The sequence below is a fragment of the Leopardus geoffroyi genome, chromosome X (genome assembly GCF_018350155.1).
Source record: "Leopardus geoffroyi isolate Oge1 chromosome X, O.geoffroyi_Oge1_pat1.0, whole genome shotgun sequence".
Classification (NCBI taxonomy): domain Eukaryota; kingdom Metazoa; phylum Chordata; class Mammalia; order Carnivora; family Felidae; genus Leopardus; species Leopardus geoffroyi.
The window spans coordinates 86,205,510-86,229,882 of record NC_059343.1 but is presented as its reverse complement, the minus strand read 5'-3'; the positions used below and the strand labels follow the sequence as shown (position 1 = coordinate 86,229,882).

General features: G+C 39.0%; 2 protein-coding genes across 2 annotated transcripts in view; one reads left to right on the top strand and one right to left on the bottom strand.

Moving 5' to 3' along the window:
- Positions 1 to 24,373, bottom strand: part of IL1RAPL2 (interleukin 1 receptor accessory protein like 2) — a 1,221,298-nt gene that overhangs the window by 557,185 nt on the left and 639,740 nt on the right. The gene's annotated exons all lie outside the window — the stretch shown is intronic.
- Positions 2,652 to 3,988, top strand: TEX13A (testis expressed 13A). Its single transcript, XM_045472870.1, has 2 exons — positions 2,652 to 3,136; positions 3,244 to 3,988. Exons 1-2 carry the CDS (start codon positions 2,678 to 2,680, stop codon positions 3,934 to 3,936), a joined length of 1,152 nt encoding a protein of 383 aa, XP_045328826.1. The 5' UTR covers positions 2,652 to 2,677; the 3' UTR covers positions 3,937 to 3,988.

The following is a 24,373-nucleotide window of genomic DNA, read 5'->3' as shown; positions in this document are numbered from 1 at the left end:
TGCAGAATTTAAGAAACAGAACAAATGATCATAGGGGTAAAAATGAGAGGGGCAAACCAAAAAACAGACTCTTAACAAAAGGGAACAAACTGCTGTTCACCAGAGGGGAGGAGAGTGGGAGGATGGGTGAAATAGATGGTGGAGATTAAGGAGTGCACTTGTGATGAACACTGAGTGTTTTATGTAAGTGTTGAATCACTATATTGTACACCTGAAACTAATATTACACTGTATATTAACTAACCGGAATTTAAATCAAAACAAGTAAATGATTCACCTTAATCTTTTAAAAGCATTTATAAGCAGAAGTGGAAGAATGATAGCATACAGATACAAGTGATCACAAGCTGAAGTCCATGTTAAAAGAGTTATGGAAGGAATAAAAAAGGGTAAAAAAATGTTCTGAGTCCAAAATCAGAGTAGGCAGAGTAAGCAAGTCAGTTATAAAACCGTGAGTGAGAATGGAGAGTGGTAAGAAAAGAGCTATTCCCTGCACTCTGTTCTTCTTGCTGTATATCTTCTCCCTGGGTTATTTCAACCACTACTTTGAATCCAATTTCCATTTTTCAATACTATATCTCCAGCCCTGATGTCTCTCCTAGTACTAGACTCATATATCTAACTGCTTGTGGGGTATCTCTATTAGGATGTCCCACGGGTATCTCATTATCAATATGTCCACAGGTGATCCCCCTTCCAAACAGCTTCTCTTTTATTCTCCATCTAAGTCTACAGCATCACTATCTACTTAGTTCCCTGTAGCAGAAACCTGGGAATTACCCTACTCATTTTCTCATCCCTGTCCCTGACATTCCTATAAATTCTATCAACCAAATAGCTCTCTACACTTTTGTCTCCATTCTAACTTCTACTACCTTAGTTTACATATTGAATTACTGTGGCATCCCCCTAATGGGTCTCCCTGACTCCAGTATCACCCCTCTCTCCTTGCCATTTCAATTTCTATATTATCTCCCAAATGATCTTTCTACAGAAGTCACTCTAGAACAAGCCAAAACATGAACCCTTCCCATTTATTAGTCCCAAGACTAACAAATAAAATACCCAAATTGAAATGAAGAGAAAGGTAACAGTTTAAAAAGAAAGCTAAAACAGTAGGATTTATACCTCTGGGATTTAACTACCTTCTTAAGTAATATATTAATGCCTGATACATTATTTTTTTCTCACTATCTGACACAAGACACTTAGAGAAGAAATGTTATCTATTTCAATGTAGGTCATAGAACAAAATGTAATTCTCATATAATAAATAATGAATTTCTAATTTTTCAAATGGAAAAATAAATGAAAACCCAAAATGAGTGTATCTCTGCATGTCCACTTCCTTCACTGCATAAATAATGGCAGAAAAGAGAATAAGGAGAGTTAATTTAGAAAGGCATACTAGGGTAAGAATATAATATTACCCCAAAGAGTTGGTCACAGGAAGCCATCAAATATTTTGAAGCTTGAAAGTAGCATGGTCATAGGAAAGATTGGGAATTAGAAAGAGATTAGAGAATTTATTCATGAGACTATGTGGGCATTCTCTAAATGGGAATGGATGTTAAAAGAAGATTCTGAGATAGTAGCAACAAGACTTGGGACCAATTTCCTATGTTATTAAAGGCAAGTGGTATTGATGATTTTGAGGTTTCTATAGTGAACACAAGAATATAGGAGAATATGAACACAGGAATATAGGAGAATCATCTCTCAGGGGAAAGGGTGAACATTTGGATTTTGGATATATTTGCGATATGCAGGAAATATGAGTTTAGACCAGGAGTTGGCAAACTACAGGCCAAATCCTGCCGGCTACCTATTTTTATGCATAAGTTTTATTGGAATATGGCCATGCTTATTTCTTCAAGTATTTCTTATGACTGCTTTTATGCTGTAAGTATTTGGGACAGAGGTCCTTTGCCTACAATGCCTCAAATAATTATTACTTGGCCCTTTACATAAACAATTTTCTGACCATCATATTCCAATTCAGGAGATTCTAGATTAGGAGATACAACATCTTCCTGGCGAGGAGGCTTTTTTTCTTGTTCTAGAATATTCCACTTCTAAGAGGGGAGAGGTCCTGATGTGGGACAAACCATTTTAGTGGGGGTGGGGAGTGGGGGGTGAAATTTTCTTACTTGATCACAAGTGTTTCAAATTCTCAGTTCTGTCTTTTCTGATCACTCCTGTTTCCTCCCCACTTCAAGGACTTGCAACATTGTAGAGGGTTCCCTTATGTCCTGGGGCAGATGGAGGGCCTTCCTTGTGCATTCCCTCCCACCCCTACTATCTCTGGAAGTTGGAACAGTCCCATGGTAAAAGCCTCTAGGGTTTGCTTAGAGACTTCCTTTCCTTGGAGCCCCTGGAGGGAAAGAGGTGCGCTTTCTCGCTTTCTCTTTAGGTTCTGTAGGCAGGCATGGGAGGTCTGTACCTCCTCTAATCCTAGCTAGGGAGGTAAGACCTGGTGAGAAGTGTACTATGGCAAGGCAAGCCAGTCAGTGGTCTTTATGAGGGTCTCAGGAGGGTTGGGCGGAGCAATCAAAAGAGAAGCTACAGAGGGGGGAGGGGAGGGCTAAAGCGGAGAAAGGATTAAAGCGGAGAGGAGGGTGCAACTGGTTGATTCATCCCCGCAGGGCCAGACAAGCCCCTAAAGCCCTCAGCCATCATGGCCTTGAAACCCGAAGACTCCAGTGGTGGGTTCCAGCACGGCAACGTGGTGGCTTTCATCAATGAGAAGATGGCCGGGCACACGAAAGGCCCCGAGTTCTACCTCGAAAATATATCTCAGTCCTGGGAGGAAGTGGAGAACAAGCTCAAGGCCATCCTGGAGGACAGCGCAGTGTCCAGTGAGGCCAAAGACGCCTGTGCCTGGAGCAGCCTGGCCCTAGGTGTGCGCTTTGCCCGCAGGCAGGGCCAGTTACATGGGCACAGGGTGCACTGGCTGCAGGACTTCGCCAAACTGCAGAAGTCCGCTGCAGAGACCTTGGCCTCAGACCTAAAGGAGCTCACAGCACAGCAGGAGATAGAGCGCAGGGAGGCAGCCTTCCGTCTGCAGCAGACACAGGCAAACTTGGCGGAGATACGGAAGGAAAGGGACCTCCTGAGGTGGAAGCTCCTGCGGGCTGTAAGATTGTCTCAACTTGGTCCCTGCCCCCTCTCCTGGCCCTATCTCCTTGCCCCACCCCCTCACCACCCCCAGAATGGGTCTCATCCCTGCCTACTTCTCTGCAGGAGCTGGAGTCTTCGCGGGAGCGGGTGCAGGTTGCAGAGGAGCCAGGCTTGGCCACTGCCAGTGACGCTGGGACAGAAGGAGCAGGTGAGGAGGAAGAGGAGGGGGCTGCCACTACTTATGCTACTGCTGCTGGTGCCACAGGAAGAGGAAGAAGACAGAAAGGTGAAGAAGAGACAGAGGCCACAAAGAACCTTGGTGGAGGCCTTGTGCATGTTCTTGGAACTGAGCAGAAAAATTATACCTCTGGTGGGCAGAGGGAGGAAGATGTCAGGTCAGTGGATACAGCCATGCTTTATTTCTCTGGGACGATGAAGCCCGGGACCACAGCCACACCCTCACCCCTGCCTGTCCAGCTCCCTGCCTCATTCACATACTCCTACGCCTGCCCCTTTTCCCCCTTCCCACCTGCGCCCACACCAACCCCACCAGCAATAACGTTCACCCCAGGAGCTCCATCTCAGATATCTCCCCACTGGAGGCCCTCTGATGTTAACTTGTGGTCTGATGTGGGGTCCCAGGGAACACGCCCTCAAGAATCCCAAAGAGACAACGATCTCCTTCAGCAGAGAAGACCTCCCATATTTCGCAGACCCGGGGATTGGGACTGCCCTTGGTGTAAAGCTGTGAATTTTTCACGGAGGGAAATTTGTTTCCGCTGTGGAAGGGGAATCTGGCTGCAAAACCCCCAGTGAATTCAGAAATGTGAAATAGAACAGAAACATATCCCAATGGGAAATCAATTTTCAAAGGGAGGGGGAGAGATGCGGGAGGGTTTGGGAAGAATGGGGAGAAAAGGAGGGTGGGTGGATGGGGCAAGGGGGTTATGAGAAAGGTGGAAAAGTGGGGTGGGTATGGAGTGGTGGCTGGGGAGGGTGTAGATTAGGTGGTTGGGGGGATAAAACATAGACTTATTTTGATGACCCCCTTTGTGTTCCAGAGCATTAGCATTCCACACCCCAGTATCACTGTAGCTTCTGTTAGTACGTGTCTCCATTCCCCACCCTAGTACCCGGTGGACCTGAGCAGCCATGTTTGTGACAACCCACCCCTCTTCCCACCTAGGCTGTATATGATTGGAGGAGTGGACATCTGACCCATCCTTAACCACACAGGTTCTTACACTAGAGAACCTGAATAGAGAGGCAGATTCCATAGTCCCATAGTCAGGATGGTGTTGGGCAAGGAAGCAGTGGGTTATTTGGAGTTGGGGCCAAGGTCAGAGTCACGGACACTGAGGCCACAGCTGAGGCCTGACCCTGGCTGTGGGGGAGCAGAACTGTGTGCTTTATAGAGGCCGAGTGTCTTTTAGAGGATGCCAGCATGAGTTCCCAAGGAGCAGACAAGCACAGAGAAGCAAAGGAGTTGATCCTGCAAACCCAGAGATGGAGACAGTGGTGGCCTGACCACTTTTCCACTTCCTGCAATTGTGTTGCATGAAAATCCACTCTACAGAGATCCCCTTTTCTTTAATTTAACTTGAATGGGTTCCTTCTCTGGACAACCAGATTATTTCCAAGTCAGAAAATGATACCAGAAGAGCAGGTGCAAACCACAGGGCATCAAAGAAAATGTTGGAACTTACTGGGGAGGTGCATCAGGGAGTGACAGGTAGTGGGGATTCCTGAATCCCATGAGTCTCCAAGAATAAACTGGACAGGAATCTTGTTCATGTTCTGAACAAGTTATATCACAAGAAACAATCAAAACAGGCCTAGGGTTAACTACTTGCTTATGACACAACAGAGATTTCCTGCTCCAAGGGAATCTCAGGACTGCGTGAATACTTTTTTTTAAGTTTATAGTGCGAGTGGGGGAAGGGTAGAGGTGGGGGCGGAGAGAGGAAAATCCCAAACAGGGTCCGCACTGCCAGTAAAGTGCCCAATGTGGGGCTCGAACCCACGAACCGAGAGAACATGACCTGAGCTGAAACCGAGAGTCAGACTCAACTGACTGAGCACCCAAGTGCCCCAGGGCTGCATACAGAGGGTGCCAGCATGAACTGCAAGCAAGGACTGCTACCTATGGCTGTTCAGCCCCATGACAGAAGAATCCTCCCCAGTACCCAGTGGGCAGAACTGGGTATAGTCACATGCCACTACCAAGGAGGTGAGTCAGCAGCTGATAGTGCCCAGAGGGTTTATTGGTTTAGACCACTGACCAAAGTATGCTGCCGTCCTGAGGGATTCTCTTCCCCAGCTCATCACCAGGTTAACAGTGGGAGAAAAATCTGGCTACAAAGCCCTCAGTGAATTCAGAGTGTGGAATAGAACATAGCCCAACCAAGAAAGGGGGAGGGTGATGGTTGTCTGTCTCCCCCTCTTATGATTATAAGCTGCATTGAGCAGGGTTAAATGTATGGTTTAGCCCACAGGTGGAAAGATGTTAAGGAGTCATACCTGAACCAGACCGAGACAACTGGAGGAAGCTTGGATGTTACCTGGGGACTGGGGACCTAGAAACTGAGGTTGTCATGGGCCTGGGACATCTCTGCAGCATCTGGGTGTGACTTTGAGTTGTCTCGTTTGGGAACAGATACAGATAATCATTTTCAAGATTTGGGGCCAGATCCCTAGCTAGTTATTAAAGGGCCTATACTTGTTAGAAATGTCTTCAGACTTTCACCACCTCAGTACTCTTGATACTTTGGGCTGGATACTTACATGTTTCAGGGAATTGTGCTGTGCATTTAGGTTGTTTGGCAGAATCCCTAGCCTCTACACACTTGGTAACAATAGCACCCACCCCTCTGTTGTGACAACTAAAAATGTGACAACTAATAATGTAACATGTCCACTGGAGGGCAAAATCACCCTTAGTTGGGAACCATTAAGGCAATAAGGTCCTTAGGACTAGTCAGAATAGGGGGAAGAGAGTTGCAAGAAGAGCATGCTCAGCAATGCCCAGGGCTGCAGGGAATGCCCTAAGGAGGTAAAAAGTATTCACTTGGTCTGGTGTTCACTTTTTATTTTTAAGCAAATATGGGTGGAGGAGGGGCAGAAAACAAACCAGGGATTTAGGTGGGAAGGGAAGATGTGCAGTCAGTGAGGGAAGCTCATCAAGGACTCCTGGATGTGAAGAGAAGGAGTGAGATAGGATACACAGCTGAGAGATACAGAGTTCTTTTGAATTTGGGAGAAACTTGAACCATGGGGAAGGAAACAGCTAAAGAAACCTTGAAGACACAAGAAATATGTAAAAGAAGGAGATAGACCCTGTATACTGTTTTAGAGGCATGTCCATTGTACTATTAAATAAATAAAATATGAAGGCCAATTTTTGCGTGTGAACCAAAACCCCCAAGGTTCCATAAGTGTGCATAAGTATGATATGCATATTATAGGTTTATGTGTGCTTTATGTTATACACTGATGTTTGAAAAAGCATATAAAATGTCTGGAAAAACTTTTTTTTTCTTTTCAGAAATAAAATGAAGTAGAATGGGGCAAGGGGATAGAGGGTTTCTACTTTATATACTTCTGTGTTGTGAAAATAAAATTATTAAATGTTCACAAATAAAATAAAAGGAAGTAAATTTGCTGGCATGAGGTGGTTTGGAAAGGCCACCTATTCCTTTGGGATAGGAGAAGAGGAGAGCAGACACTGATATGTGTGGCAAAAAGAAGGGAAATGAAGAGGTTCCCCTTGTGTGTCCCTTAGACAGCATCCCCTTGTGTGTCCCTTCACCCAAGAGTGAGGATGGAAGGTCTGGGTGGGGGTGGAGGCTTCTGGGCATTGGCATATTTAAGGAATAACTCATGGTGGGAGGTGGAGAGTGGGATAGCGTAAAGGATCACCAAGCTGCACAGAGGATCCAATTAAGATAGGACCCAAATGAAAGAAAACCAAAGGGGAGGACAATGAGAGAGCCTAGGAGGGCCGCTGGAAAGGAAGGTGACTAGTTCTAGGAGGAGCACCAGACACAAATCTCTGGTGTTACAGCTTGTTTTCATAACTTATTTTTTTCAAGAAAAGAGTCAGTTTGTTTGGATTTGGGGTGTATGATTGGTAGGATTTAAGAAAGATACTGGCATTTTCATGATTTCATGAATTACACCCATTTTAAAGTTTTTTTTTCCTAAGTCGAGAAGAACTTAATAAATTAAAATTAATTCCATTTTTATCACTAAATATCTTCAACAAACCCAACAGAGGTGACTGTACTTGGCCTTTGAGCCTTTGGGCTGGCATGCTTAGTGATATGGGTAGCTAAGAAGTAAGACAGCTTTAAAAATGATGGTGCTGGAAGAAAGACCCAGCTCTAATAGGGAAGGGAATGAAAATTATGCAGGTGCCAATGTCTGGGTGAAAAACAGTGATTTTTCCTCTGTAAAAATGGTAATGATGCTCTCTGAGCTTGCATCTGAGATAGTAACAAGCAAAATAGTGAAAGGGAATGACCAGGGAAGGTACCTTTGACCTTCTTTCTAATGACCTATCCACACTCTGGGAGGTCAAACTTGTCTACACCTTTCTCTAAAATAATGGAAAATAAAAATAACTGAAGTCATATTTTATTTAGAAACAACAGTTTTTCATCTTTGCTTTTTGTCATGTGGGATCAAGGTTAAAATTTTGCCAGAGTGTTTGGACAAAGATATTACCTAATAGGAAACTTCCTTAAATGCCTTAAAAATCAGAACTTTCTGTGACTTTGCACCCTGCTCTAAATGCTGGTGTTTTGGGCATCATTCTTTGTAATGTCATATCATAATAACTGCCTTCCTGCTATCTATTTCTGTTTCTATTGGCAAAATTTAACATATCAGGGGGAAAAAGGGTTCATGTGACCAAATTAAAAACCTTCAAACCCTAGTGATCTGAAGATTACAGCCAATGAGTCAGCAACAAGCATGTAGGGAAAGCCTGCTATACTCTATGTGTGTAAACTGTGGGAGGGGGTAGTTTAGGGATTAAAAAAGAAGGGGGGAGGGCAAGAGGGAACTAGGGGTACAGAGAGAGAGAGAGTGGCCAAACCACTCTCCATTATGTGGAGTTGGAGGAAGACACAGGGAAAAGACAGAATAATGGGGATGAAAAATAATAAGACGCATGTGGCATCTCTCCACCCAACTAAATATATATTGCCTTACTGGTAAAGAGTATGTTCTGGTCTGGAAATAAGAAGGTGTAGATTAGTGTTAACCTGGGTCTTGTGTTAATGAGATCAAGGTGATGCGGAATTCCACACTGCTCTCCTATTTAGCTTTTCTCTGTTTCATAGCCATAGATCTAGGCTGTACCTACCAAATTTTAACCACTATCTTGCCAAGGTGGATCACTTTTCACAGTGGTTAAAGAGTGGGGATGGTTCCACGTGAATTCATCCCCATCCCTGAGAAAACAAGTTGGAGTGCACATTCTGATTGACAGAGTTGAGATCAGCAGCATCTCCTTTTGTTAATAAGGGGAGTCACAAAAAAATCATAAATTTGCCCCCCTTTAAACATACGCTTTCTCCATGGAAACATCATCTCCTAAATACATGCATTGTTATATGCCTGCAAGTCAAGGCACTTGTTGGTTGTATCTTTTAACTTCTAAGAATTGGTCAGTGTCTTAGTCTCTTAAAGTCTCATAGTCCAAAAATATATCTGAAACCACCATAGAGCAAGGATTAGTTATTGTTAGTTTTGCATTCAGTAAAAAGGCTTTGATAAACCCAGATTCCAGCCAAATTGACCTCCCTGTTTTTCCCTGTGCACAGACCATGTTTTACTGCCTCCTTGCCCTTGAATACTGTTCCATCTGCCTGGGAAGGCCTCCACTATTGCCACCTGTTTAGATCCTCAAGAACTATCTCAAACACCCCTGATTTTATAAGTCAAAATCTATTTTTCCTTAATCTCAACTATCATTTTACCTCTATCTTTCTTTTAAAAAATAAGTTTATTTACATTGACAGAGAGGGAAAGACAGAATCCCAAGCAGTCTCCATGTGGAGCTTGACTTGGGGCTTGATCCCATAAACTGTGAGATCATGACCTGAGTTGAAATCAAGAGTTGGAGACTTAACTGACTGAGCCACCCAGTTGACCAATATCTCTATCTTTTTTATATCACACTTTTCACTTTCTTTTATGTGTGATGGAATAAAAAACATTGTTAGTATTGGCAGCTTTCCTCTGCTCCCTCTCCTCTAAAGATAAAATTCTTTTTGGCTGCATAGGTCTTTCCAAATCCAGCAACTTCTGTGGAGATTTTTGGTTTGCCATATAAGTTCCTGAGACTTAACTGTGCATAACAGGTGTATTAGAAAGAAAAAGCTGAAAAATTTCAAGGAAGAGTGCTAGTTTAATTAAGTAACATTGGACGGAGAAGCAAGAGCTTTATACAAAGAAAAAACAAGTTCTCCCAACAAACAAAAGTCCAGGTCCCGATGGCTTCACAGGGGAATTCTACCAAACATTTCAAGAAAATTAGAACGTTAATACCTATTCTCAAACTATTCCAAAACAGAGATGGAAGGAAAACTTCCAAATTCATTCTATGAAGCCAAAATTCCTTGATTCCCAAATCAAATACCTCAGTAAAAAGGAGAATTATAGGCCAATATCTTGATGAACATGGATGCAAAAATTCTCAATAAGATACTAGCAAATTGAATCCAACAGTACATGAAAAGAATTATTCACCATGATCAAGTGGGATTTATCCCTGGGCCTCAAGAGTGGTTCAACTCTCAAATCAATCAATGTGATAGACCACATTCATAAAAGAAAGGATAAGAACCATATGATCCTTTCAATGGATGCATAAAAAGCATTTGACAAAGTATAGCATCCGTTCTTGATAAAAACCCTCAACAAAATAGGGATAATATCAGGGAATATACCTCAACATCATATAAGCCATAAACAAAAACCCACAGCTAATATGCTCAATGGGCAAAAACAGACATTTTCCTCTATGGTCAGGAACAAGGCAGGGATGTCCACTCTCACCACTTGTATTTTTTAAATTTTTTATATTAAATATAATTTATTGTCAAATTGGTTTCTATACAACACCCAGTGCTCATAGCATTGAGGTGCCCTCCTCAATGCCCATCACCCACTTTCCCCTCTCCCACACCCCCCATCAACCCTCAGTTTGTTCTCAGTATTTAAGAGTCTCTTATGGTTTGCATCCCTCCCTCTCTGTAACTTTTTTTTTCCCCTTAACCTCCCCAATGGTCTTCTGTTAAGTTCCTCAGGATCCATATATGAGTGAAAACATATTCACCACTGGTATTTAACATAGTACTTTAAGTCTTAGACTCAGCAAGCAGACAACAAAAAGAAATAAAAGGCACCCAAATCGGCAAGAAGGAAAACTTTCACTATTCACAGATCACATGATACTCTATGTAGAAAACCTGAAAGACTGTACCAAAAAATTACTAAAACTGATACACGAATTCAGTAAAGTGTCAGGATACAGAATCAACATACAAAAATCTTTGGCATTTCTATACACCAATAATGAATTAGCAGAAAGAGAAATCAAGGAACCAATCCCATCGACCATTATACCAAAAATAATAAGATACCTAGGAATAAACCCAACCAAAGAGGCAAAAGACTTGTACTCTGAAAACTATAAAACACATATGAAAGAAATTGAAAAAGACATAAATAAATAGAAAAATATTCCATGCTCATGGATTGGAAGAATAAATATGGTTAAAATCTATACAACCTAAAGCAATCCACACATTTAATGCAATCCCTATCAAAATACCACCAGTATTTTTCACAGAGCTAGAACAATTCTAAAATTTGTATGGAACCACAAAAGACCCTCAATAGCCAAAATAATCTTGAAAAAGAAAAGCAAAGCCAGAGGCATCACAATTCTGGACTTCAACCTATATTACAATGCTGTCATAATCAAGACCATATGGTACTGGCACAAAAACAGACACATAGATCAATGGAACAGAATAGAAAACCCAGAAATGGATCCACAACTATATTATCAATTAATCTTTGACAAAGCAAGAAAATATCTAATGGAAAAAAAGACAGTCTCTTCAACAAATGATGTGGGAAAACTGGACAGCAAATGCAGAATGAAATTGGACCACTTTCTTACACCATACACAAAAATAAACTCAAAATGGGTGAAAGACCTAACTGTGAGACAGGAAACCATCAAGATCCTAGAGGAGAACACAGGGAGCCATCTCTTTGACCTCGGCCACAGCAACTTCTAACTAGACATGTCTCCAGAGGCAAGGAGAAAAAAAGCAAAAATGAACTATTGGGACTTCCTTGAGATCATAAGCTTCTGCGCAGCAAAGGAAACAATCAAAAAAGCTAAAAGGCAACCTACAGAATGAGAGAAGATATTTGCAAATGACGTATTGGATAAAGGGTTAATATTCAAAATCTATAAAGAACCTATCAAACTCAATACCCAAAAAACAAATAATCCGGTTAAGGAATGGATGAAAACATGAATAGACATTTTGGCAAAGAAAACATACAGATGGCTAATGGACACATGAAAAGATGCTTAATATCACTGATCATCAGAGAAATACAAATCAAAACCACAATGAAATACCACCTCACAACTGTCAGAATGACTAAATTAACAACACAGGAAACAACAGATGTTGGCAAGGATGTGGAGAAAGGGGAACCCTCTTACACTGCTAATGGGACTGCAAACTAGTGCAGCCACTCTGGAAAACAGTGTGGAGGTTCCTCAAAAAGTTAAAAATAGGGGTGCCTGGGTAGTACAGTCAGTTAAGCGTCCAACTTAGGCTCAAGTCATGCTCTCATGGTTCATGAGTTCAAGCCACATGTCGAGCTCTGTGCTGACAGCTCAGAGCCTGGAGCTTGCTTTGGATCCTGTGTCTTCATCTCTCTCTCTGCCTCTCCCCTCCCCATGCCCTCTCTCTCTCTCTCTCTCTCTCTCTCTCTCAAAAATAAATAAACATTTAAAAAAGTTAAAAATAGAACTACTCTATGGCCCAGCAATTACACTACTAGGTATTTAACCAAAGGATACAAAAATACTGATTCAAAGGGGCACATGCACCCCGATATTTATAACAGCATTCCCAACAATAGCCAAACTATGGAAAGAGCCCAATGTCCATTGACTGATGAAGGGATAACAAAGACGTGGTATAAATATGTATTAGAATATTATTCAGCCACCAAAAAGAATGAAATCTTGCCATTTGCAACATCATGGATGGAGCTATAGTGTATTATGCTGAACAAAATAAATCAGTCAGAGAAAGACAAATACCATATAATATCACTCATATGTGGAATTTAAGAAACAAAACAGATGAACATAGGGGAATGGGGAAAAAAAGGGAGGGAGGCAACCCATAAAAGACTCTTTTTTAAGTTTATTTGTTTATTTTGGGAAAGAGAGAGAGAAGTACAAGGGGGGAGCAGAGAGGGAGAGGGAGAGAGGAGGGACAGAGAGAGAGAGAGAGAGAGAGAGAGAGAGAGATTCCAAGCAGGATCTGCACTGTCAGCACAGAGCCTGATACAGGGCTCTAACTCATGAACTATGAGATCATGATCTGGGCTGAAATCAAGCTTAACGAACTGAGCTTAACTGACTGAGCCACCCAGGCGCCCCAAGAGACTTTTAACCACAGAAAACAAACTGAGGGTTGCTGGAGTGGAGATGGGTAGAGAATGGGCCAAATGGATGATGGGTATTAAGGAGGGTAATTGTGATGAACACTGGGTGTTATATGTAAGTGATGAATCACTAAGTTCTACTGAAACCAATATTACACTATATGTGAACTAACTAGAATTTAAATAAAAATTTGAAACAAAAAATAAATGAAAAGGAAAAAACAAGTGATAGAAGATGAAAAAGGAAAAAAAGTGGGAAAACTTGCAGAAGATACATTCCAGAGTGAATTTTTTAGTTGATAATGAGCAGTGTTTAGAGACTTTTCTGGGTAGCTATAGTATGTATAAGATATTGAGCATGAAAGCAATATAGAAAACTGATTTTAAAGGTTGCTGGGCATTACAAATTGGCTTCCCCTTGATGCTTTTCAAAGGACTACAGTAAATACCTAAAGATTAAACCTTTTAAGATTGTTTACTTGCTGGACTATTTCCTAGGATACAATTATATGCTGAACCACATAGAATCTTGTCTTATATTTGAGTTTTACTTGTTTGATTATAATTTGTATACATGTCCTAATTCCTGTTTTAATCTGTTGGAAGGCAGGAGGCCTGCCATTCACTTTTGCTTTTTTTTGGTACCTTTCACAGAATAGATGCTCAATAAATATTTAAGGACTGATAGATACCTAAGATCTGAAATACCTGCTAAAAAGTATCCCTTTTATTAAAAACCAAAATAAAACTGTGGTTAGGAAAGAATGTGCTTTCATTTTTCTACCAGTATGCAATATTTTACCTTTAGGATGAATGGAGGAACCAGTTTTATGTTCTTGAAAAACATAATATGTTTTTGAACAAGAACATATGCAATATGTTCTTGAAAAACATAACCCTTGCATTCAGGACACCTAATTATATTCATTCTAGCACTTTGTCATATATTTATGTATATGCTTCTTTAACTGATTCATCATGAATCTTCTATATTGGAATTTGGGAAGCCAGAGTATAAACAGACAAAAAGAAAGTCAGCTAAGAATATACCTCCATCAAAGTTCCTCCATCTCTTATTTTTTGGTAGAATACAGCTTTTGGGATGCCTGGGTGTCTCAGTCAATTAAGTGTCCAACTGTTGGTTTCAGCTCAGGTCATGATCTCATGATTCGTGGGATCGAGCCCCATGTTGGGCTCTATGCTGACAGCACGGAGCCTGTTTGGGATTCTCTCTCTCCCTCTCTATCTCTCTCTCTCTGCCCATCCCCTGATTGCTTTTGCTCTCTTTCTCCTTTCTCTTTCTCTCTCTCAAAATAAATATAAACTTTAAAAAATAAAGAAAACTTTTAAGCATGTCTACATAATGTTTGGAAACATAAATGATCACAAAGGGTTCCAAACTCTTTAAGACAAGTAGTCTGGTTTTATCTCTGGAAATGTCTGCTTTAACTTGATCCTCACTTATCATGAACTAAGAAGCTCTATTTCACTGTCCTCTCTTGTCCATATTTAATCAATAGACTCATTCTCATCACCATATATTTTATACAGTGGAAACTCAAAATAGAATCTCAGAAATTTATACAGGCAGGAATTAAACATATCTCATTTGTTGTAATATACAGATATTGATACCTATGAAGAACAGTAAAAATGGGTAATAAAAGAAAATACAGTAAAAAAAATCTAATTATGTGTATGAGCTACACAGACGTGGGTCCAAGTCTCAACTCTACCATTTAATAGCCATGTATCACTGGGAAAGTTCTTTAACCTCTATGAATATCAGTGTTACCATCTTCAATAATATGACCTACCTCATAGTGTTACTGACATAGTTTTTGCCATATAGTAAGGGCTGAAAAATCAGAGCTAGTAGTAATAGTGGTATCAGTACCAAAAACAGAAATAAGAGATAATGTGTTGAGCATTTACTCTATGTCAGCTTTGGTGCTAAGTGCTTGTCAGTATTCCCTGAGGTAGACACTTCAACTCCTCTTCAACTGTTCTCTCTCTCAGTTAAGAGCACCATGATTCACTCAGTTGCTTAAGTCAGAAACATAAGAGGCATCCTTTATTCAACCATTTCTCTCATTTCTCACAGCCAGTGCATCAGTATGTCCTGTCAGCTCATCTTTCAATACATATCTTGGATCCATTAACTTCTCCCTATCTCCTTAGCTACCACCCCAGTCCAAGATTACCATTGCATATCTCCCCCTCAAATGATATAATTGCTTCCCAACTTGGTCTCCTTGCTTGTCTCCCCACAGTCCAATCTCACTGGGACAGTCACAGTGATCTTTTAAAAATAGAAATCTGATCATTTTATTCCCCAGCTTAAAACAAACAGACAAAATATAACACTCTCCATTTGCCTCGGATTACTAATAAAAATCAACTTATTCTGGCCCACAATATGCAACAGGATCTGACCTCTGCCTGCCTCTCCAACCTCATCCAATACCATTTCCCCTCAGCTCACTGTGCTCCACCCACACTGGCCTTTTTTAGTTTTCTTGAATACAACTAGTCTGTTCCTGTTTCATGACCTTTGCACTTGTTCACTGACTGGCACACTATTCCCATAGATCTTCACAAGGTTGGTTCCTTCCTGCCATGCAGGTCTCGGCTTTAAGTCTCTTTCTCTTGGAAGCCCTTGTTGATCACTCAACTAAAAATGGCCTTCCAGTCACTCTTGTAATATGACCCTTTTTATTCTCATCATAAGTATTACCCAAAATAGTCTTGTAAATGTATGTGTATGTTTCCCCCACTCTAGAAGTTAAGTTCCAGGAGAGTAAGAACTTTATTTTTTTTTTATTAAATAATCTCTATGCCCAACATGAGGCTTGAACTCATGACCTGGAGATCAAGAATTGCATGCTCCACCAACCAAGCCAGACAGGCACCCCAAAGGAGAGTAGGAACTTTAATCTGTCTCATTCAATGCTATATGCCAAATACTGAATGCAATTGTTCAAAATATCTTAAGCTGAATAAACAAATTTTCATTTTACAGGTGAGGAAATCAAGGCACAGGTCATATAACTAAAATATACCATTACTCCCTAGGTTAATGTTGGAGTCAAAACCTAGTAGTTCAGAATTTGTAAACTTTGAGTCCACTGGTTGAATCTGAGTAGGGTTTCTTGGGAGGGGAGCCTAGAAATTTTAAATATGCAAAATTTTAGGGGCGCCTGGGTGGCGCAGTCGGTTAAGCGTCCGACTTCAGCCAGGTCACGATCTCGCGGTCCGTGAGTTCGAGCCCCGCGTTGGGCTCTGGGCTGATGGCTCAGAGCCTGGAGCCTGTTTCCGATTCTGTGTCTCCCTCTCTCTCTGCCCCTCCCCCATTCATGCTCTGTCTCTCTCTGTCCCAAAAATAAATAAACGTTGAAAAAAAAATTAAAAAAAAAAATAAATATGCAAAATTTTAAAAATATGCAAAATAAAAAAATTTAAATTTTAAATTTAGGAAATTGCATATAAAAATTCAGATTTGAGGATTTTTTCAATAAATCGGAAGATACAGCAATATTTGTCTTATATTTCTATATGGTAACAATAATTTGGATATCATGTGGCTTCCTGACTTTAACTGAGACATAGCTCATTGATTCATTCAATAATCATTTGCTGAGCACTTACTATGTGCCATACACTATAGTCCCTTGAGCTATATCAAGGAGCAAAAAAGACAAATATCTCTGTCCTTAATAAGCTTACATCATAGCTTAAGGAGACAGAAAATTAACAGCAAATATGATAGGTAAATTATATATATATATATATATATATATATATATATATCAAAAAAGTTAACAATTGCTATGTAAAAAGAAAAATCAGAGCAAGGTAAAAAATATCAGGAGTATGAGGATGGTAACTAAGTGGAAGATAATATTAAGATTATATATAAATAAAATATTCAAGGAAGATGCACTGATGAGGTTAAAATAGAAGAATCTGTACAATGGAAAGAAATGAGGGAGTTAGTCATGTAGCTCTAGGAGAATAAAGTATTCCAGACAGAGGTAACAGTTAGTGCAAAGACCCTAAAGCTGGAGTATACCTGCCTGAGAGTATACCTGTTTGAGAAACAGTAAGGTCAGAGTGCCTTGTAAGCCCTAGAAAGGTCTTGAATTTACTTCCAAATGAAATGGTGTACCATTGGAAGGTCCTAGGTAGAATACAAACATATGTGACTACTGGTATTAAGAAAGATTGAAGAGAGTCATGTAGAAAAGCAGAGAAACCAATTAGAAGTTATTGAAACAACAGAGGTAAGAGATGGTGGCTTGAACCAGAATGGTAGCAGTGGTATGGAAGGCACAGTCTATGTAATCCCCAAAGTTTGAGTGAGTTAAGAGCCTGTTGGATAATATATTGACCAATGGGATATAGGAGCTGAGAAAGAAATTCTCTATTTCTCCTCCTGGATCAACTATCATGAAATAATCTCCTTTTTCCCCTGCCTCACTACCTTTTTCCTTCACTCCTATGTTGCTAATACACAATAGTTTTTGCTTCAGGTTTTATTTTCTAGGAATCCATGGTAAGACAGGAAGAAGATCAGAAGTTCAGTTTGGGACATTCTGGTCTTAACACCAAGTGAATATGCTGAAAATTCTACTGGATAAAAGATTCTGTATTTTATGCCATATTTCACTCATATGTGGAATATAGGAAACAAAACAGAAGAACAAATGGGATGGGAAAAAATGAGAGAGAGAAGCAAACCATAAGAAACCAATAGAGAACAAACTGAGGGTTTATGGAGGGAGGTGGGCAGGGGATGGGCTAAATGGGTGATGGGAATTAAGGAGGGTACTTATTGGAATGAGCACTGGGTGTTATATGTAAGTGATGAATTACTAAATTCTACTCCTGAAACCAGTATTATACTATATGTTCACTAATTAGAATTTAAATAATAATTTGGAAGAAAAACAAAACAAACAAACAAAGATTCTGTAGTTTAGGAGAGAGATATGGGCTGGAAGGTATATGTGTTGGAGTTATCAGTGTACAGATGGTAGATAAAACTGTGAGAGATAAAACTGTGAGACTGTATAAACAAATCATGGATGGAGTAAGTATGGATAGACATGGAAAAGAAAACTAGGACCAAGCACCAAGGTCCCCTAACATTAAGAGGTCAGGGGGACTATGAGGAACCAGCAAAGGAAATTAAGAAAGGGTAATTGACAGAGTACAGGGAAAAGTAGGATAGTGTGGTTCCCTGGAAGTCAGGTTAAAGAACATATGTCAAAAATAAGGGAGTGATCAATTGTGCCAAATGTACTTATTAAGTAAAAGTAGTAGTGAAAATTTACCTGGCCACTGGATGCCACTCAGCATCACTGAGGTCACTGGAGACTGAAAAGAGCAATTTTGGTGCAGTAGCGAAAACAAAATTCTAACTGGAATGGGTTTAACAGAGAATCAGTGGAGAGGAGCTCAAGATCCTAAGTGCAGATGGCAGGGCTTTTTTCTTTGCTTTTTGTTTTGTTTTGTTTTTTGTTTTTAATAAGTATTTTGCTGCAAATGTAAGCAAGGAGATGGGCAGTGGCTGGCAGGAGAAGTGGAGTTGACACTTTTTTAGATGGCATAAATATTGTCCTATGTGTATGTTGATGGAAATGATCCAGTAGAAATAGGAAATTCCATGATACAGGAGAGTGGGAGAAATGCTCAGGTGATTTCCTTGAGTAGGCAAATAAAGATTGAATCCAGTGCAGAAGTGATGTGTTTGGCCTTACATAGCAGCAAGGCCAGTCCATCAATGATAATAGACTTGAAGGCAGAGTATGCAGATACAGATGCCAGTCAGTGGGTGAATATAGTGGAAGTTCTCTCCTAATTGCTTCAGTTTTTTTTTTCAGTAAAATGGGAAGCGAGGGAACATGTTTAACGTTTGAGGAGAACAATGTAAAATACTCATCTAGGAGGATGAAAGACTGAATAGACTAAGAATACACAGTAATACTACTTGGCAGTATTAAGCAGTGCTATGGTTTCACAAGTGAGTAAGATTAAGGGATAAAGAGTCAAAGAAATCAAGAGGGTACATATGGGAGTGATTATAATGACTGATTATGAAACTTAAACTATGCTAGGTGGAAAGAGAGCAAAGGACAGTGAAAAAATTGTAGCATCACTGAGTGGCAGCTCTGGGGAAGGGTCAATAGGTTACTGGAATTGAGGTACAGAAATAGTGAGCTAGAGGTAGTGGCAAGTTTAGAAACATGAAGATGAGATTACTGAGGAGATTGATATAGTCTTCAACACTCTAAAATGTTTCAGATGGCCTGCCACAATTATTACATTATCTACCTTCTTGGCCCCTGAAGAGATTTTGAATGTGCAACTCCTGCAACAAATTAAAACCTTGATAGGAGCAAAATAATATCTGTATCTATATCTATATCTATATCTATATCTATATCTATATCTATCTATAGGAATACCAGCATTCTAGCTCATTCATGACTATTTGAAATCAATTCTTATTTTATGATTATCAAATACAACCCATTAATTCTTACAAAGCACGTAATCTGTTAACCAACTATACTGTAAACATCTGCTCCCCTCAAATAAACAAACTGAATGGAATTCAAATTACACAGGTATTGTACAATAAAATGGCTAATATTTCTGAGTATTACATAGATAATATACAGCAGTATGGTTATATTTCTAAATATTAGAGCATATCTAACTTTTAATGAGATGAAAGTAAATTACAATTGCCACTACTTTGCTATTTATGTTACCTGTAATTTTATAAACAAGCAGATTATCAACTTTTAGAGGCTGAATTAATTAATCTTTTCATGTTATATATGTGTTCCATTATGCATACTTGCTACAAAAAATAAGCTAAACCAGGGACTCCCACTTATATCTAAAAACAGGTGGAAAAGATGACTACTTCTATCACATGTTAGCCTATGCAGACCAGAGAAGGCATCACCACTTTCTAAAGACCCTGCTATACAATCTTGATCTTTTCTGAGTTCAATTAATTATAATAAGTCCAAATCCTCATTTTTCCTACAAGAGACTATCTGCTCTCCTGGAAATTGGGACCTGAGCAAGCTACTTGTTGACACTTAATTTTTCAAGGATTAACAGTTAAATTGGGATTAAATTATAAGAAAGCTCACTGTCCTTGATAATCTCTTGGTAACCATGATGGGGAGTAGGATAGGAGGGTGAAAGGTGTTGAAACATATTTCTTAGTGTCTTAGGTAGACTAGGACAATTACTTTCCTTTCAAAAGACACAGGTTTCCTTGCAATATGGTACAAAGTGAATCCCATTGTACATGCTCAATGAACATTTGTTGACTAAAATGTAAACCTTGTTTACTATATACTACATAGGCATTTATAGGTCAGGATCATTTAGGAGACATTAAAATCTGACAAAATTAGTGTATATTTTTATTTATTTATTTTTAAAAATATGGAACATTTCAAGCATACTCAAAAATAAAAATACCAATATAATGTACACTCATATACTCTTTGTACAGATTCAATAATTAGCAACATGCTACATTCCTTGTTTCAAATATCTCTACCCCCTCAACTTTTCTGATGATATTGCTTTGTTGGAGTAATAATCACTAAAATGTGATGAATAGCAATGCAAATGTCATGTGTCAGGGCTGGATAAATGCACTAAGGAACCCTTTAGAAAGAGTTTGTGAGACAGTCAGATTTTGAGAACCTCATTTATTTTAATGATTACTAAAGAGCAAAAATGGTTGGATTATGTACCCCTTTAAGAAGGGGGTTCTTGTTTTGTTTACTTTGTTGGAGAGGTAAATGGTCATAATGGTTTTTGAACTTATAACTGGTTCACTGCACTTGGCCATCGTTATCCCCAAACACTCAGGTTTCTACAGATGTTTGATAATATTTAATCACTCTTTTCACTACCTGTGAATTAAATTCAGGATTATATAGATATATGTGTTTTCATCCACAGATTAAGTCATCCCTTGTTCCAAGTTGTTGGGAAAGTGATATGTGGGATTACTCTCATCACTTTTATCTTAGTAAGTGCCTCCACTGAAAAGATTCAGGTGGGAAGCAGGGGAGACAGTAATTTTTGGACTGGCACTACCTCTCAAAATATGACTCACTTCTCTATCATTTCTCTATTACTATAACCCTCAACTAAAATGCTGAGAAATTCAACTAATCACTCTTGAGACTGGCTAAATTAAAAACACAAAACCGAGTAATTGGCTATAGAAAGATCACAAACAGTAAATTTTTCTTGCTATGATGCAAATGGGTAGAGAATATTATTAAATATTTCATATATGCATTTTTAAACACACTGAAATTAATAGACTAATTTTTAATGAGGGCAGTAATGCACAGAAAAATTATCATCCATGATTACATTAAAGTGGCATTAAATTGGGAATTTTAGGTGAATACACACATTGTCAAATTCAGAGCCTTTTTCACTATAAATGATACTCTCTTGGCAATGGCATAAAATCACCTATATGGACTGAATTTCTCACTTGGCATATATTTGGAGTCAGTGGCCAGTACTAGATCTGAAAAGCATATTTATTAAACACAGCCAAATGCTAGCCAAATCACTTGTATCATTCTGGAAGAGACTTCTCTAAGTTGACAAAGACTGTTCCTTCCTTTAGAACATTGGGCCCCCAACTCTTCTTTTTCTGTACTAAGGAATATGGGAAGTATAATATTCAAAAGATTCACCCACTCCATCAGTCCCAATCATTCCCTAAGATCTACTGCATGAATAAAGGATGTCAGGAGTTATGCTTGAATGTAAGCCTCTGCTCAGTGGGTATCATCCTTTTCTCTTCTACTGATCTACATGTGACTTGAGAACCACTGACTTAGATGATATCAACAACAGATACAAACTTAATCAGATATGTACTTGAAAGAGAGGGCCATCTACAAGACAGGATTTCAGGGACACTGGGAACTTCCACTTGTGCATGAAATACTACAAGTCTTTGTTTAAAAGCAAATAGGGGGGCGCCTGGGTGGCGCAGTCGGTTAAGCGTCCGACTTCAGCCAGGTCACGATCTCGCTGTCTGTGAGTTCGAGCCCCGCATCAGGCTCTGGGCTGATGGCTCAGAGCCTGGAGCCTGTTTCCGATTCTGTGTCTCCCTCTCTCTCTGCCCCTCCCCCATTCATGCTCTGTCTCTCTCTGTCCCAAAAATAAATAAACGTTGAAAAAAAAAATTTAAAAAAATAAAAAAAATTAAAAAAAAAAAGCAAATAGGCTGTCAACTGAGAAGGGCTAGAAGCAATCACACCCCAGTAGCAAAGAGCATACTTATGGAAATTTCTAATGCCATTCTCCCTTAAAAGGAATCAGGGTCCCTCAGAAAAGTGGCTGATTGTAGGACTAGGGCAGGAAATATACAAGATAATCCTGGAGCATCTTATAGTGCTGAAATATAAAGAAATGCACACACACACACACACACACACACACACACACAGATACATACTGTGGAATATTACTCAGCAATCAAAAAGAAAGAAATCGTGCCATCTGTAACAATATGGATGGAGCTAGAGTGCACTATGCTAAGTGAATTAAGTCAGTCAGAGAAAGATAAATGCCATATGATTTCACTCATATGGAATTGAGGAAACAAAATAGAGGGACATAGGAGAAGGAAAGAAAAAAAAGAGATGGAGGGAAACCATAAAAGATTCTTAACTATAGAGAACAAACTGAGGGTTTGCTAAAGTGGAGGTGGGAGGGGGATAGGCTAAATGGGGAATGGGTATTAAGGAGAGCACTTGTGATGAACACTGGGTGCTATATGCAAGTGATGTATCATTAAGTTCTACTAAAACCAATATTATACTATATGTTAACTAACTAGAATTTAAATAAAAACTTGAAATAAACAAAATAAAAAACAAAACAAAAGCGATAAGGTATATTGATACTTTTTACCCTTGATATGACGTAATGAGTATATTTTATGTCTGTGGGCTTCCTCAAAAAAACACATTACCCCAGTCTAACTATGAAATAAATATCAGATAAATCCCAACTGAGGGACATTCTACAAAATATCTAAACAGTATTCCTCAAACTGCGAAGGTCATAAGAATTAAGGAAAGTTGAAAAAGCACCACAACCAAAAGGAAGTTAAGGACAGCTAACAACTAAATGTAATGTGGTATCCCAGATGGGATCCTGGAATAGAAAAAAGACATTAAGGAAAATCTGAGAAAATCTAAATTATTATGGACTTTAGTTAATAACAATGTACCACTGTTGGTTCATTAATTGTAACAAATATACCATAGTCATGTAAGATGTTAATAACAGGGGGAAATGGTGTAGGGCACACAGGAACTTACTGTACTGTCTTTGCAATAATTCTGTAAGTTTAAAATTGTTCTAAAATTTATACATTTATTTAAAAGCAAATGGAGGGGTCTTTTATTACAGTACATTTTATGGGGATAAAAAGCTGGAAACAAAATACATGCACATAAATACAAAAATGATTGACTAAATGGTAGTATCATAGACTATTAAGCAACACAGAATATTACATATTAAAAGGATAAGTGAGCTCTCTATCAATTGACTTGGAAAGGTTTCCACTCTGTATTTTTATTAAGAAAAGAAAATGCAGAGAAATAGAAAACTCTTATTTTGTAAAACAATGTATATGTATACATATATACATATATGGATTTTCTCCTCATTGTTTTACAAAATAAGAGTTTTATATTTCTCTGCATTTTCTTTTCTTAAAAAGGAAATATATATATATATTTTATATATTATATATATATATAATATTATATATTTTATATAAAATATATATATATATATTTTAAATATATATATATATATATATATATATATATATATATATATATTTCTACTTCAAAGAATAGGGAGAAGGTATGCAAGGATACACACTGGATTAGTAACATTGCTCGGAGTAGGAGAATAGGGTGAGAGGAGAGAAAAGAGGAAAGGGGTAACAAGTCTGGGCATATAAGCAGACCAGGGAAAGTAAGCAATAATTAAGTTGATAATTCATTATCAGTATACAACATCTATACAGTGAACTAATGCTTTGCAAATAAAAATATAAATCTGTGAAAAAAAACAAGCAAATGGATCAGAAGGAGGAAAAGACATCTATTTTAGATTGGCAAGATTTAATGAAGGTGGGGGTGAAGAGGAGGTAAGCAGGAAAAGTGTAGCAGTACTCAAAGAATATAGTATCATTCACTGAGGCTGAATTACCATCCTTTTCTCATTTTTTTCCGAGAGCTGCCCAAGTAGGTGAAAACATTGATTATCACTAAGTATGATTGCTATTTCTTCCAGTATTCTGGAGTTTTAGTCCACCACAAACAGAAACTAAACTCACCACTTGCTTCCCCAACACTCCCCCCTCAAAACACATACGTATAAAAGTGATGCCTAGAGCATCAAGAAGATTATTTATACACCACCCTGTTCCCCTGGCCTT